The 16,083-nt window shown below is 46.4% G+C and overlaps 1 gene segment (V, D, J or C); it reads left to right on the forward strand.

Moving 5' to 3' along the window:
• Positions 1 to 2,925: 2,925 nt before the first annotated feature.
• Positions 2,926 to 3,744, forward strand: LOC132809929 (immunoglobulin kappa variable 4-1-like). The segment is given in 2 exon segments: positions 2,926 to 2,992; positions 3,179 to 3,744. Coding segments are annotated over 2 exon segments (426 nt in total).
• The last annotated feature ends 12,339 nt before the right edge of the window (positions 3,745 to 16,083 follow it).

Here is a 16,083-nt window from a genome sequence, read left to right on the forward strand (position 1 = left end):
ACCAGTGTAATAACTTCCTTCCTATAGCAGGGTAAGCAGGAATGTACACAGTGTCCAAATGTGGCCTTACCAATGCCTTGTACAGCTGTAACATGATGTCCCAGCTCCTGTACTCCCTGCTTTGACCAGTGAAGGTGAGCGTGCCAAATGCCTTCTTCACCACCCTCTCTACCTGTGACACCACTTTCAAGGAACTATGCACTTGTACCCCTCAGTGTCTCTGTTCAACAACACTCCCCATGGCTCTACCATCAGTTGTGTAATTCCTGCCCTAGTTGGTCTTACCAAAATGCAACTCCTTGCATTTATCGAAATTAAGCTCCATCTGGATTTGTTGACCCACTGGCCCAGTTGATGAAGATGACATTGCATTCTTAGATAATCTTCTTACCTGTCCACGATGCCAACAATTTTAATGTCAGCCACAAACTTACTGACATTCCTGCTATTTTCTCATACAAATTGTTCATGTAAATGATGAACAACAGTGGATCCAGGATCGATTCTTGTGGAAGATGGCTGGTCACTGGCCTCCAGTCTCAAGATCAACCCTCTCTCACCAGCCTCTGCCTCCTACCATCAGGCCCATTTTATATCCAATTGGTTAACTCTACCTGGATCCTCTGTGATATAATCTTACTAAGCAGTCTACAATGGGGAACCTTGTCTAAGGCCTTGCTAAAGTCCATGTCGACGATGTGTACTGATCTATCTTAAGCTATCTATTTCTTCAAAAACTCAACTATCCACTTGTCACCATTAGAAGGACAAGTGAATAGGAGGCCCACATTTACTGGTCTTCTTGGAGTATCCAGTCAGAAGGAGGTCCATGTTTACTGGTTTCCTTTGGAGAGTCCATTACGAAGGAGGCCAACATTTATTGGAGGCTCAAGCAGGAACAATGCCCATGTTTACTGGTCTCTATTGGGAGCTCAGTGGGAAGGAGGCCCATGTCTCTCTATGGGGCACTCTCGTGAACTGACGTCCATGTTTACTGGACTCTGTTGGAGAGTCCAGTGCAGTGTGGACACCATGGTGGGTGTGGGGTTCAGTTCCTTTCTGTTGTAACTGTGTGATGGTCCAACCCTCATCCAAACACCACACACTGACTCAGAGACTGATCGTAGAAGGGGAAGGAGAGGGGAAGGGATTGGAACATGTTGTGAATGGACAGGATGGGTTAGTGGGTCAGAGCCTGTGCTGTCCCTCCAGCTCACACTGATGGCCTGAGGATCTCCTCTCTCTGCTGGGCCTTCATGGAATGAGGTTTGTGTCCAAACCAGTCCCCAGTGAGAATAGGCCAACAGCACAGAACTGCCCTTCATTTAACAAGAATCTGTCCATCTTCCTGAGAGATACCAAAACCTGGTCAATGTGGAAATGGGCCTTTACTCCAGGAGAAGACATGCTTCTGGGGTCAAGGGTTAACATCCATTAGTGGGGCAGAGCAGAGAGAGATATATCCTGAATTCAACTGTCACCACCTGGGACACTGTGAGAAAGAGAGAGAAGTGAGACAGAGAGAGAGAAATAGAGGCCGAGTGGGCTGCGGAGAATGAGGGAGAAATAGAGAGGGGTAGATAACATTTGGAGGCTTTCAATTGAAGTGAGAGATGGAGCGAGTGACGAAGACAGTGAGAGATGGAGAAAGATTATGAGACGGAGTGAGGAAGCGTGAGTGAGTTGGAGGGAGTGGCTATGAGACAGAGTGAGAGAGAGGGAATATGAGAGAGATTAACAGTGGGAGAGAGAGATAGATGTAGAGAGATCAAAGTAGCAGATGTGAGACAGAAAGGGGAAAAAGAGAAGAGAGAGAGAAAGGTCCTGATCACCACATTCTGGGAAGGATGTGATTGTACTTGAGAGGGGGCAGAGGAGATTTTCCAGGATGCTGCCTGGGATGAAGGGTCAGCTATGAGGAAAGATTGGAAAGGTTGGGGCTGTTTTCCTTGGAGCATTGAAGGTTGAGAGGGACCTGATAGAGAGGTATAAGATAAGGCAGTGATATGTTGCATAGGAAGGCACTTTATACAAGAGTAAAGGACTCAATAACCAGGGACAGAGATTGAAGGTAACACAGACATGGACACATTGAAACTTGGAGCAGGAGCAGGCCATTCGGCCCTTTGAATCTTATGTGTCATTCAGTATGATCATGGCTGATCCTCTCTCTCAATGCTGTGCTGCTGCTTTCTCCTATTTCCTTCATGCTGTTAAAACACAAAACAACTTTTTTTTTCTTGAATAAATTCAGTTCCTTGTCCTCCACAGCCTTCAGTGGTAGAGAATTCATCAGGTTGACCATTCTCTGAGTGAAGAAATGTTTCCTCATCTCAGTCCTAAATGGTCTACCCTGTATCCCCCTGAGCCTGTGTCCCCTGGTTCCAGATTCTCCAACCAGGGAAACCTCCTCCCTGCCCAGCCCTGTTACAATTTTATGTGTTTCAATCAGATCCCCTATCATCCTTCTAAACGCGAGTGAATCCAGGCCCAGTTGAGTTGCAGAGTGAGAGGAGAATTGAGGAGAAATGTTTTCACCCAGAGGGGTGGTGGGAGTCTGGAACTCACTGCCTAAAAGGCTGGTTGAGTCACAAATTCTCGTGACATTGGAGCAGTGTTTAGATATTCCCTTGTGTTGCTATAGCCCCCAGGGTAATGGGCCATGAGCTGGAGGATGGGATTAGTGTCATCACATCTTTGTTTACCAGCACAGATACAATAGGACAAATGGCCTCATTCAGTGCTGTTCACATCAATCACTCTCTGAGACAAAGAGAGAGAGAGAAGTGGAAGTGTGAGGGGCTGACGTGGCTCTCTCTACCTGATGCCATTTACATACTGAGGAACACCCAGTCAGACTCTCACAGGCTGCAGCTTTATAAAGCAGAGCCCAGTGAAGGGAGAGTTTATCAGGAACCAGGCACAGGGACAGGAGCACACACCATGATTTCACACATCCAGCTGATCTGGCCCCTGGCATTCTGTGTCGCAGGTACAAATCTCTCTCCTTCCGCCTTGAATCTTTAGTTGCTCTCCATTTCACTCCAATTCCACTGACTTGTGATTGAAGGGAAAATGCTGAAACCAGAGGAATGCTCAGTGTCTCCAACAATCTCTCATTTGACCGGCTCTTTCTGTGACAGTTCTGACTTCACTGTGTTTCTCTCTGATCCCTCAGGTATCAGTGGGGACATCATCATGACTCAGTCTCCCCCGGTGCTGTCAGTGGGACTGGGCCAGACCGCAACACTCACCTGTACGGCCAGTCAATCTGTTAGCAATGAGCTTTCCTGGTACCAGCAGCGAGAAGGTCAGAAACCCTCTCTCCTGATCTATGCTGCAACAAATCGATTCACAGGAGTCTCCGATCGATTCACCGGCAGTGGATCAGGGACCAGTTTCACCCTGAAAATCAGCAACGTTCAGAATGAGGATGTCGCTGACTATTACTGTATGCAGGATTACAGCTACCCTCGACACAGTGACACAGAGCCATACAAAAACCTCAAAGCACACAGAATCACCTCCTGTACTGACACATCCACGGTTATATAAAATGCATAATAATGGACACACAGTCCCACCGCCTGAACTGTCATATCCCACAGTTAGATCTAAATGAAACTGATCAAATTACCCCATGCTGGGATTGTCACTGCCCACGACACACTCCAGTCCCTGTGGTGTCTCAACGCTCACTGAAGGCCTCAAGTTTCCCCCTTCCACTGCATGGCCACATGTGAAGAACAGCTGCAAGATTTAACAACAAAAAATGAAGTTCACAACCCAGAGGCAGAGACAGAAAGACACATGAATGAGGGAGAGACTGATAGGGGCAAAAAGAGGGTGAGAGTGACCGACAGACTGGGAAATAGGGAGAGGGTGAGAGTGACAGAGGGAAGCAGAGAGCTGAGGTTTTTGTACAGCCTCTACACTGGGAGCTCTCACTGTGGCTTACGTTCGGTAAAGGAACCAAGCTCAGACTGAGTAAGTAAACCTCAATCCTCCGTTATTAACCCTTTCAATACTGAAACTTTCTAAATCACAAATGCTGAATTGATGCAGGTGTTAGTGGGGAGCTGCAGTGAATGAAATGGTTGAATGAGGAGCACTGTGTCTAACAGGGTGTCCAGCTGTATTTCTGTCGTCCTATTGCCCTGCTTAAGCAGCAAGATATAAGTCAGTAAGTTTTACTCACCGTGTGGAGGAGCTCTGTCCATTTGCAGCCTGTGGTCCCATTCCTGCAGCATGGAGTGAAATCAGTGAGTAGCCTCCTGCCAGTCTCAGTGTGACGGACACGGGGCAGAGTTTGATGTGAGCTCTGGCTCCCTGTCCCAGTCTCTGATCTCACTGACCTCAGCAGCAGCAGCAGCAGCAGCAGCAGCAGCAGCACAGTGAGACACCGAGCTCCCACCTCCCCCAGCTTTAACTCTGCTCAATCACACAATCACAGAATCGTTTCAGTGCACAAGGAGGCCATTCAACTCATCCTGTCTGGACCGGCTCTCTGAATGAGCAATTCACTGAGTGTCATTCTGCTGCCTTCTCCCTGTCACCCTGCACATTGTTCCTTTTTGAATAACAGTCTCATTCCCTTCGGAATGTTTTAATTGAAGCTGCCTCCACCACACTCTCAGGCAGTGCATTCCACACCTTAACCACCCACTGGCTGAAAATGTTTTTCCCCCATCTCACTTTCGCCTCTTTTACCAATTATTTTCAATCCATGGCCTCTCCCTCTCAATTCTTTCTCAGGTGGGAACATTTTCTCCTGGTTTACTCTGTTCAGACCCCTCCTGATTTTGAATTTCTCGATCAAATCTCTCTCTCTGCCTTCTCTTCTCTGAGGAAAACAGTCCCAATGTCTTCAGTCTATCTTCATAACTCACGTTCCTCATCCTCGATGGGTCAGATAGCCCACTCCTGCTCCTATTTCTAATGTTCTTATTATCTTATCTTCCTATGTGAGAGACACACATCAGATTTCCACTTAACACTCTGTGGCTGTACCTTCCCAGTCTTATTCCCAACACTCCGTGCAGTCCCATCCTTACACAGTTACCCTGATTTAGAATTTATTACTCTCTCTCCCTCACTCTGAAACTGGGTAAGAAGTTCTATTCCTTATTCTGGTGCTATCTATCTCTCCCAGGATTCTGTGCACCTCTGTGTTCCTCTCTGGTATTCCCTCCTGGATCCCACAGGCCAAGATAGTTTAAACCCTCTCCAACAGCACGAGTAAATCACCCCAAAGGAACTCAGTCCCAGGTCTGTTCAGGAGCAACCCGTCTGGTCTGTACATGTCCATCTCCCCCCAAAGCCAGTCCCAATGTTAAAATAATCGAAATACCTTCCTCCTGGACTGTCTTTTCAGTTCCACAGTCACCTGTGCTATCCTCCTCTTTCTATTCTCAGTTGTGTGGGGCACTGGGGGTAATCTTGGAAATTCCTACTTTTGAGCTCCTGCTGCTAATTCCCTCTGGAACTCCCTAAATTCTGACTGGAGGACCACATCCCTTTTCTCCCGCTGTCACTGGGACCGATGTGGACCATGACTGCTGCCTGTTCCCCCTCTCCCCTCAGGGTGCTCTGCAGCAGCTCAGTGACATCCTTCACCTTGGCACCAGGGAGATAACACACCATCCTGGATTCCCATCTGCAGCTGCAGAAACACCTATCGATGCCCTCACTCTCGAATCTCCTCTCACTCTCACTCTTCCAGTCTTCCTTGTGCCCCCCTATACAGCTGAGCCCCCCATGGTGCCATGGACTTGGCTCTGGCTGCACGCCCCAGATGAACCATCATTCTGATCAGGATTCTGAACTGAATCCTGGTTGGAGAGTGAGATACACTCATGGGATTCCTGTACTAGCTGCCTGGTCCTTTTGGACTGTCTGCTGCTCCCCCATTCCCTCTCTCCCTGCATACTCTGAAGCTGCAGAGTGATCACATCTAGAAACGTGCTCTCTACGGAGCTCTCAGCCTCACGGACGCTCCTCACTGACACCAGCTGCTGCTCAAGCTCCGAAACCCGGAGTTCCAACTGCTGTCACTGACCACACTTCCTGTGCTCATGGTATTCCAGGAAGCAGGACAAGCAGTTTCCTCATGCAACCTGATGCAACTCTCACCACTCCCTGATTATCTTTTGTCAAAGTTCTTTTGAGAAACAGCAACAGCAGGGCTCACAAACCAGTACTTTCAATGTCCATAGAATCACAGAATTCCTACAGTATGGAAACAGGCCATTTGGTCCATCAAGTCCACGCTGACCCTCCGAACAATAACCCACCCAGACCCATTCCCCTACCTTTTTAACCTACATTTACTCCTGACTAATGTACCTAACCTGCACTATGGGCAATTTAGCATGGCCAATTCACCGAACCTGCACAGCTTTGGACTGTGGGAGGAAACCAGAGCACCTGGAGGAAACCCACGCAGACACAGGGAGAACATGCAAACTCCACACAGACAGACGCCCGAGGCTAGAATCAAACCTGGGTCCATAGCGCTGTGAGGTAGCAGGGCTAACCACTAAGTGACCGTACTTCCAGTTTTCCAGGGTTTCAAGGAACCTCGACATAAACCCAAAATACTTAAGATATAGGAGCAGAATTGGGCCAGTCAGAAGAGAGTCTGCTCTGCCATTTGACCTTGTGTGATGTGTTTCTCAACCCCATTCTCCTTTTAACATTTGATCTCCTTACTGACCAAGAACCTATCTGTCTCTGTTTTAAATATTCTCAACATCTTGGCATCCATAGACCTCTGTGACAATGAGTTCCACAGATTCACCACCCTGTGGCTGAAGAAATGCCTCCTTATCTCAGTTCTGACGGATCATTCTTCACTCTGAGGCTTTGCCTTCGGGCCCGAGATTCTTCTATTCGTGGAAACACCTTCTCCATGTTCTCCAGGCCTCTCAATATTCTGTAGTTTCAATAAGATTCCCCCATCATCTTTCTAAACTCAATTGCATACAGATCCAGAATCCTCAACCGCTCTTTATATGACACCCCCTTCATTCCCAGGATCATTCTTATTCTTTCTCACTTTTTCCTCTGGACCCTCTCCAATGACAGCACATCCTTCCTTAATAAGGAGACCAAAATTCCAAATGTGGTCTGATTACAGACTTATACAAACTCAGCAGTACACCTCTGACGTTAAAGTTAATGCTAACACTGTAACTGCCTTTCAAACAGCCAATGGTGAACCTGCACGTTAACCTTCAGAGAAACCTGAGCAAGGACTCCCAATTCTCTTCGTGCTTCAGATTTCTGAAATCTTTCCTCACTCAGAAAACAGTCTGTGTCTCTATTCTTCCCACCAAAGTATCTAGCCTCACAAGTCCCCGCATTGTACTCCACCTGCCACTTCTTTGCACATTCTCTCAGCCTGACCAAGTCCTTCTGCAATCTCCCCCACTTCCTCAACTCCACTTGTCCTTTCACCAATTTTTGTGTCATCTATAAACATATGAACAATATCTTCAGTTCCTTATCCAGATTGTTAATGGATAATATGAATAGTTGTGGTCCCAACACAGATCCCTGCAGATCGCCACAAAGCACCACCAGCCATCCAGAAAAAAATCCCTTTGTCCCTACTCTCGCCTTTGTGCCGGCCAGCCAATCCTCTACACTTCGCAGTGCCTTGCTCCTGACAGCATGGGCTCTGATTTGACTTAGCAGTCTCCTTTATTGTACCCTGTCAAAGGCCTGGTGGAAATCCAAATGGATCACATCCACTGGCTCTCCTTTGTCTAACTCACTTGTTACCTCCTCAAAGATTTCTAACAGATTTATCAGGCATGCCTCCCTTTGATGAAGCTGTGCTGACTCAGCCCAATTTTACCAGGCTGCAATTTTACCAGACTTAAGGGTGAGATTCCAAATACCTGCAATCTCACCCTTAGGTAGACCTCTAAAATCTTACCAATGACCGAGGTCAGGCTAACCAGCTTATAATGTCCCATCTCTGCCTCCCTCCTTTCTTAAACAGGGATGTTACATTCACTATTTTCCAGTCTTCTGGGACCACTCCTGACTCCAGTGATTTCTGAAAGATCACAGCCAATGGCCCTACAATTACCTTAGCTATCTCCATCAGAACTCTGGAGTGTAGTCCATCGGGTCTGAATGATTTATCCACCTTCAGACCTTTCAGCTGCCTCAACCCCTCCACCTTAGTGATGCCCTTTCCACTCACTTCTGCTCCCAACTCTCTTGAAGGTCAGGTGTACTGGCTGATATTCAAGCATCATGGTTAGCCACAGGTGAGGTGCCAGAAGACTGGAGGATAGCGAAGACTGTGCCATTGTTCAAAAAGGGCTGAAAAACAAAAGCCTGGGAATTATAAGCTTAACATTTGTGGTGGGTAGGTTGTTTGATAAGATAAGATACACATGCATTTGGAAAGAGTGGATTTGATTAGGAGTTGTCAGCATGACTTTGTGAGTGGGGGAATATGCCTCACAAATCTGTTAAGTTACTTTGATGAATTGACCAGGAAGGTTATGAGGGCAGGATGGTAGACGTGGTCTATATGGGTTTCAGTGAGGCCTTTGATAAGGTTCCACATGGCAGGCTGTTATGGAAGGTTAGATTGCATGGAATCCAAGGTGACCTGGCAAATTGAATACACGATTGGCTTGATGGTAGAAAGCACAGGGTAATAGGGGAAGTATCCTTATTGTACTGGAGGCCTGTGACTAGTGGAGTGCCTCAGTGGTCAGTGCTGAGCCCATTGCTGTTTGTTATCTATAACAATGTTTTGGATGAGAATGTACAAGGCATGGTTAGTGAGTTTGCTGATGACACTCAAATAATTTATGGGCGGCACGGTGGCACAGTGGTTAGCACTGCTGCCTCACAGCGCCTGTAGACCCGGTTCAATTCCCGACTCAGGCGACTGACTGTGTGGAGTTTGCACGTTCTCCCCGTGTCTGCGTGGGTTTCCACCGGGTGCTCCGGTTTCCTCCCACAATCCAAAGATGTGCGGGGTCAGGTGAATTGGCCAAGCTAAATTGCCCGTAGTGTTAGGTAAGGGGTAAATGTAGGGGTATGGGTGGGTTGCGCTTCGGCGGGTCGGTGTGGACTTGTTGGGCCGAAGGGCCTGTTTCCACACTGTAAGTCTAATCTAAGCAGCATCGTGGACAGTGCGGACAGTTATCAGAAATTGCAGCAGGACCTTGCTCAGCTGGGGAAGTGGGCCGAGAAATGACAAATAGAGTTTAATACAGATAAATGTGAGGTCTTGTATTTTGGAAATTTAAAGCAAGGTAGGAGTTTCATGGTGAATGATAGGACCTTAAGGAATATAGTGGAACAGAGGGTCCTTAGAATTCAGATAAGCAGTTCTCTGAAAATGGAGTCACAGTAAATAGAGCAGAGAAGAGAGCTTCATCAGTCAGGGCATTGACTACAGATGTTGGGAAGTTATGTTGCAGTTATACAGGACACTGGTGAAGCCACACTTGGAATATTGTGTTCAGTTTTGGTCACCTTGTTCCAGGAAGGATGTTATTAAACTGGAAAGAGTGCAGAAGAAATTTGCCAGGATTCAATCGTTTGGGTTAAAGGGAGAGTACTTTTTTCTTTAGAGTGTAGGAGACTGAGGGAGGACCTCATAAGATTATGAGAGGCATGGATAGGGTGAATTCACTCGTTCTTTTCCCCAAGGTTTGTGAATATGAGCTAGAGCGCATCAGTTTAAGGTTAGAGGGGAAAGAAAAAAAGGGAACCTGAGGGGCAACCTTTTTACACATAGGATTGTTCGCATATGGAATGAGCTGCCAGTGGAAGTGGTTGAGGTGGGTACATTAATAACATTTAAAAGGCATTTGGACAAATACAGCAAAGGAAAGGATTCAGAAGGATATGGGCCAAGTGTAGGATTAGCGTAAATGGACCAGTTTGGTCCAAATGGCCTGTCTCCATGCTGTAGGACTCTGTGACATTGTTATGGACCAGGCCAGACCCTTCAAAACATTTTAAGAATGCAGCCCAGACCTTACCTTTTCGAATTGTGTTCAGCAAATGTAACCTGGATATTCCAGGAATGATACAACTGGCCAAACCACTCAGCTTGAAGGAAAAGAGTATTTATTTACAATCAAAAGAAAACAGAATTTAGAATAACTTAACTATTTGAAAACCCAACTATTTGAAAAAATGTAACTTGACAAAGAGTTGTTCCAATTTGCTGTAATAGCCTTGGCAAAAAGGTAAATATAAACACAGGGGTTCTTACAGGAGAGGAATTTCAGAAAGTGAGTCCACTGGAAAATGTTGAATTGGGGAACCTTTCTCACCAGCAGCTTTCTTTATCCAGGAGCTTCCAACCGACTGTTTGTCAAAAACAGCAAACTGGAAGAACTGGCCATTCTCCTTTTATTGGACAAGTGTTTAATATAAAACCTAAAAGCCTTTTCCCTGACTGTTGCCTTAGGCAGTATCTGTTAGCCATGAGCAAAGTCCCTAACCCAGACAAATTGGAACCTCTGCCTTTACAACCCCTCTTGAAAAAAAATCCAAGGACAACTCAAACTTGTGAAATGAGCAGCATTGCCACACTACTGTGAAAGCTGATTTAAGGCACCGATGCAGTTTTTCCACCATTTCTTTGTTCCCCATTACTACTTCTGCCTTTTCCAGTGGTACAATTTCTATTATTGACTCCCTCTTGCCTTTCATATATCTAAAGAAAACCTCTTGCAATATTCTTTTATGTTACTAACTCGCTGACCATTATATTTTATTTACACACCCACCCTTACTTTTTTTTAGTTACTCTCTGCTGTTTATTAAAGGCTTCCCAATCCTCCGGCTTCCCAATAATCTTCACCACATTGCCTGTTTTTTCTTTTGCTTTTATGCTGACCCTGACTTCCCTCATCAGCCATGGTTGCCTTGGCCTCCACTCAGTACCTTTCTTCTTCCTTGGGTTAACTTCCTGCTCTGCCTCCCAAATTACCCCCAGAAACTCCTGCCATTGCTGCTCCATTCTCTCTTATGCTCAGCTTCCTTTCTTACCAACTCTGGCCAGCTCCTCCCTCATGTCTTTGTAGTTACCTTAAGTTAATTGCATTACCGGTACAACTGACTCCAGATTCCCTGTCACAAACTGCAGGGTGAATTCTGTCATATTACGGTCAATACCCCCAAGGGATTCCTTCACCCTAAGTTCCCTAATCAGGTCTGCTTCAGTACACATCACCCAATCCAGAATTGCCTGTTCCATAGTGATCTCTACCACAAGCTGCTCTAAAAACCATGTTGTAAACATTCCATTAATTCCTACCCATGAGATCCCCAAACAATTTAATTTTCCAGTCTCCCTGCATATTGAAGTCCCTCATGACTATTGTAGCAGGGCCTTCTCTATCTCCTGATTTATTTTCTTCCTCATATCCTGACTGCTGCTGGGGGGTCCTGTGCTAAGTTCTCATCATGCTCTTTCTCCCTTGCAACTCCTCAACTCTACCCACACAGATTAAATGCATTCCAACTCTAAATCCCTTCTTGTGATTGATCTCATTTCATTTCTTACCAAGAAGGTAACCCCACCCCCATCTGCCCATCAGCATGTCCTGTCAATCGGATGTGCATCCTTGAGTATTTCATTCCCAGCCCTCAACCCCTTACAGCCAGGTCTCTGTGATACTCAAAACATCGTACCTGCCAATTCCAATCTGTGTTACAAGCTCATTTACCTCATTTCGGATACGCCCTGCATTCAGGTACAACACCCTCAGTCCTGCACTGACTGTCCTCCTTTTCATAGTTGTCCCCTTATGCACTGTGCCTAAAATTAATTTTCTGACCCTTTCCATAATCTATGTCCTATTAATTGTTTTGGGAACTTTACTAACCTCTCCTGAACCCTGCGTCACTTTAATGATTTTAAAGTCCTTGGGAACCTCAATTTGTGGCATCACCCTGTCTACCTTATTCCGAATGCGCTATCATAAAAAGATTTTAGGTTATTTCTACTGTCTGTATTGCCTTGTTACAATATGACATTCACAAATTCTGATCCTTCCTTTTATTTTCTGGTAACAATCAAACCCATCACTAACCACGACTCCCACCTTCGCCTGTGCCTTTCATTTTCTCACGTTTTGTGCAACTGAACCCATTTGCTTTCTCTTTGGGTTGACTTCAGGTCAATATTTATCCCTGAAATATCACTGAACATGCTTCATAATCTCATTTATTTTTGTGCGATATTGCTGTGTGCAAATTGTGTTTTCTGCATTACAACACTAACCAGTGTCCAGACAAGTCCCTGACTCTCTGTAAATGCTTTGGGAGAGCCTGACATACAAGTCTCTCTTTTGATGCACTGGGAACCTTTCAGATATCAGAGATGCCATTCCGTGGCTCTCCTAGACAGACAGCAGGACGGTGTCTCCTGGTGTCCTGGTCAATATTGATTCCCTAATTAGCATCACTAAAAATCTGATCCTCGCCTCATTGTCACCCAGCTCTCTGGGATCTTGCTGAGCACAGTCTGATGGAAAGAGCCACTGCAACATCCTTAGGTGGAGGCAGGTGCAACATAAATGCAAGTCTTTCTTTGAGGTTGGAGTCTCCAGAACATGACCCTTGCCCGTTGGATGCACGCTTCCATCTTCCAGGGAACATGGGATCATTAAGAGCAGTGTCACTGTCTGATCCCAGGACACTGAGACTCTTTGCACCCTCACATTTGACCTTACCCCAGTGCTGAGCTGGAAGACTTGAAACAAAATCTGGAACCTTCTACATGGACACCCAACGTGACTCCTTCCTGAAGTGTGCTGATCCAACTCTGCTCCAATGTTGTTGGATAAAGTTCTCCCGAGCTGTGAGTGATCGGAGGTTTGTTAAAGAGGTGTCGAACTCCACCCCACATACCAGCTCTTGCTCCATAGCTCTGGAGGCTTTGGTGTTTCAAGTGAATATCCAGGTGTTTTTTTCAATGTGATGAGGGTTTCTGCCGCTCTCACCCTTTCAGCTAGTGAGGTCCTGACCCCACCAGCCACTGGGTGAAACAATTACTCCTCAACTCCCCTCGAACCCTGCCCCCAATTCATTTCCATCTCTCTCCATGGTTATTGCCCTCTGTGCTGATGGAAATCAGTTCTTCCTACCCACTCTATCCAGACCCCTCATCATTTTACACACCATCGATCAACTCTCCCCTCAGCCTCCTGTGTTCCAAAGAAACCAGTCCCAGCCAAACCAATCATTCCTCAAAGCTAATACTCCTCATTCCTGACAAAATCCTCCACTGTCCCCATCTCTCGGGGGATCACATCCTTCCTGCAATATGGTGACCAGAACTGCACACAGTTCTCTCATTGTGCTCTAACGGGGCTTCATTTGAGGTCAGAAGTCACACGACACCAAGTTATAGTCCAACAGACTAATTTCAAATCACAAGCTTTCAGAGCTCTGTTCCTTCAGCACTGAAGTCACTTCACCTGAAGATGGAGCAGCGTCTCACAAGCTCGTGATTTTAAATAAACCTGTTGGACTGGAACCTGGTGTCATGTGACTCCTGAACATGTCCACCCCAGTTGGACACCAGAGCCTCCACATCATATCGATAGTTTCACATCTTTGCCGAGACTCTCTCTTTGGGAGTGTCACTCTTACTCTTTTGGGAAAAGATTCTGAATGATCTCTGTGCCTGTCTCATCCTTGGAGACCTCCCACTGCCCTGTCACTGATCTCCCATCAAGGCGATGGTTCCAGTGCTCTTTTATCAAATTACCACACAGTTTGGTAAAATGGATTGTTCCCAAATCAAAACTTTTACACTTGCTCCACGGTTCTCCATTTCCATCCCTATTCTCAATCTCACTGAGTTCCGATCACTGTCACTAAAATGCTCCCACATTGATAGCCCTTCCAGCTGCCCACATTCATTCCTCAAATGGTGGTCACGGACTGTCCCTTATCTTTCTGCTGCGTCACCATCACCTTCTCAGAGACAGTTAGGGATGGGCAGCGACTGGCTCTGCCAGTGCCATACACGTCCTAAAAAGCAATGTTTAAAATGCCAGTGCTTTGTCAGGTCTGCTAGGTACTGGGTACAAATGTTCAAACGTTTTAGCAGTTAATGTTCAGAGAGTCTATGTACCTTCAAAAGGCAGGGATTAAAATTGTTTCTCTTGTCTTTCAGTCCGTGACAACTCTCAGCCCAAGCTGACCCTGCTGCCCCCCTCCCCGGAGCAGGTCAATGCCAAGGGCACTGCCACCCTGGTATGCCTTGCCAATCACTTCTATCCGATGAGCTGGAGGTGCAGTGGAAGAAGGACGGTGCAGTCATTTCGGACGGGGTTCAGACCAGCAACTACCTGCGAGCTTCGGACAGCACCTACAGTGTCAGCAGCCTGCTGACCCTCTCTGGGTCTGACTGGGAGTCCAACGCTCACTTCTCCTGTGCCCTCACCCATGTGACACTCCCCTCTCCCCTCAGCAAGAGCATCAGGAGATCAGAATGTGTGTAGAGTGTTTGAGACAGTCCACAGAGGAGACACAACTTTAAATAGAACAGTGCTGAGCTGGCAGGTCAAAGGTCATTTTCAGCACTGAATTTCAACTCTCTTCCTTCTCAGGACTGGCTTGGAGATACTTCTGAGCTTCAGGGGTTAAGGCTGGTTGTTGGGATAGTGTAGAGAAAACTTTACTCTTTATCTAGTCCCATGCATTCCCTGACCTGGATGTGTTTGATGGGGACAGTGCTAAAGACTGTCAGCTGTGCAAAAACAATGTGAACCTCAAAAGTCTCTGTTTCAGTAAAACAGACCTCCTTTCTGCTCAGCCGCCAGTTCCAATTTAAGGTTTTGTCACTGTTTAAAGGGACAGGATTCTCATGTTATTGAGAAATTCTCCACAAGTGTTTTCCTCAAGCTCCATTGTGGCTGTGAATTTGAGCAGCTTCCTCTGTCTGGGCTGTTAATTGCTGACTGTTTTCTGTCAATGTCAATCTGGAAAAGGGAATAAAGATGAAGAAGATTCAGTCTCTGTCTCTGTGTGTGCTTTGGGAATGGCCCGAGCTGAAGCCTCAGGGATAGGTGTATGAAGTGAAAAGCTCCACCCCACCCCCAGGTATGGAGCAGGAAGGGGAGAATAGAGGGGGCAATGGGGAACACAATAATCTGATGGGAATTCCCCTGAACACCAACACATCCTTTCAGCACAGCAAGATCCCGAGCCAAGCAGTTCAGTTCGCATTTTATTGATCAATTTGACCAGCAGGATCTTACTACCCAGAATAACAATCCCACAGGGTTTGCAAAGTTAATATTCCATACAGCATTTGATTTGTATTTGGAGAGAATGTGCAAAATCCACATAGATATTTTCCTGAGGCAGGGATCGAACCCAGGTCCCTGGCACTATGAAGAAGCAGTGCTAACCACTGAGCCACCTTGTCACCCACTATACTAACTTGATCCATCCCTGGTACAAAATATTCTGATGGCAATTCCCCCTCCACACCAACCCATCCATCAGGGACAGCAAGATCCTGAGCCAAGCAATTCAGATCAGGGTCACTGGGGTCACTCTATTGATCAATATGATCAGCAGAATCTTGGAACTCAAAATAACAATTCCACAGGGTTTGGGTAATAAATATTCCATAAATTAGACCTGGGTTTTCTTTACTTTTCAAATGAGATGGAATTGCCCCGTGTGTCCCTGGGGTCAGATTGAGAATGTTCAGTCTGGGAGTCATGGCTGGGGGGGGTATAGTCAATGATAAACTGGTTCCACTTTCTGCTGTCATATTCTGTAGCCCCTGGACCATCTCAGTGACAACCATCCAGGGCTCAGGGTGGATTCCAGAGCAGCTCATTGTCCTGACTGTTGTGTTCCTCAGTCCACACGTGGCTCCAGCAATCTCACTCCATGGTTCTTGTATCAGTGGGAACCATGGGGCTGAAATCTTATCCAAACAGAATCTCACACAGCAAGGAGGCTGCTGGTGGATCAGAAACGCCTTGGATTCAGTCCCAGATTCCACTGTGGCTCTTTCATCAAACACAGCATTAGCACACTGACACCACATTCAGAGGGCAA

This window comes from Hemiscyllium ocellatum, unplaced genomic scaffold, assembly GCF_020745735.1.
Source record: "Hemiscyllium ocellatum isolate sHemOce1 unplaced genomic scaffold, sHemOce1.pat.X.cur. scaffold_1440_pat_ctg1, whole genome shotgun sequence".
Taxonomy (NCBI): Eukaryota; Metazoa; Chordata; class Chondrichthyes; order Orectolobiformes; family Hemiscylliidae; genus Hemiscyllium; species Hemiscyllium ocellatum.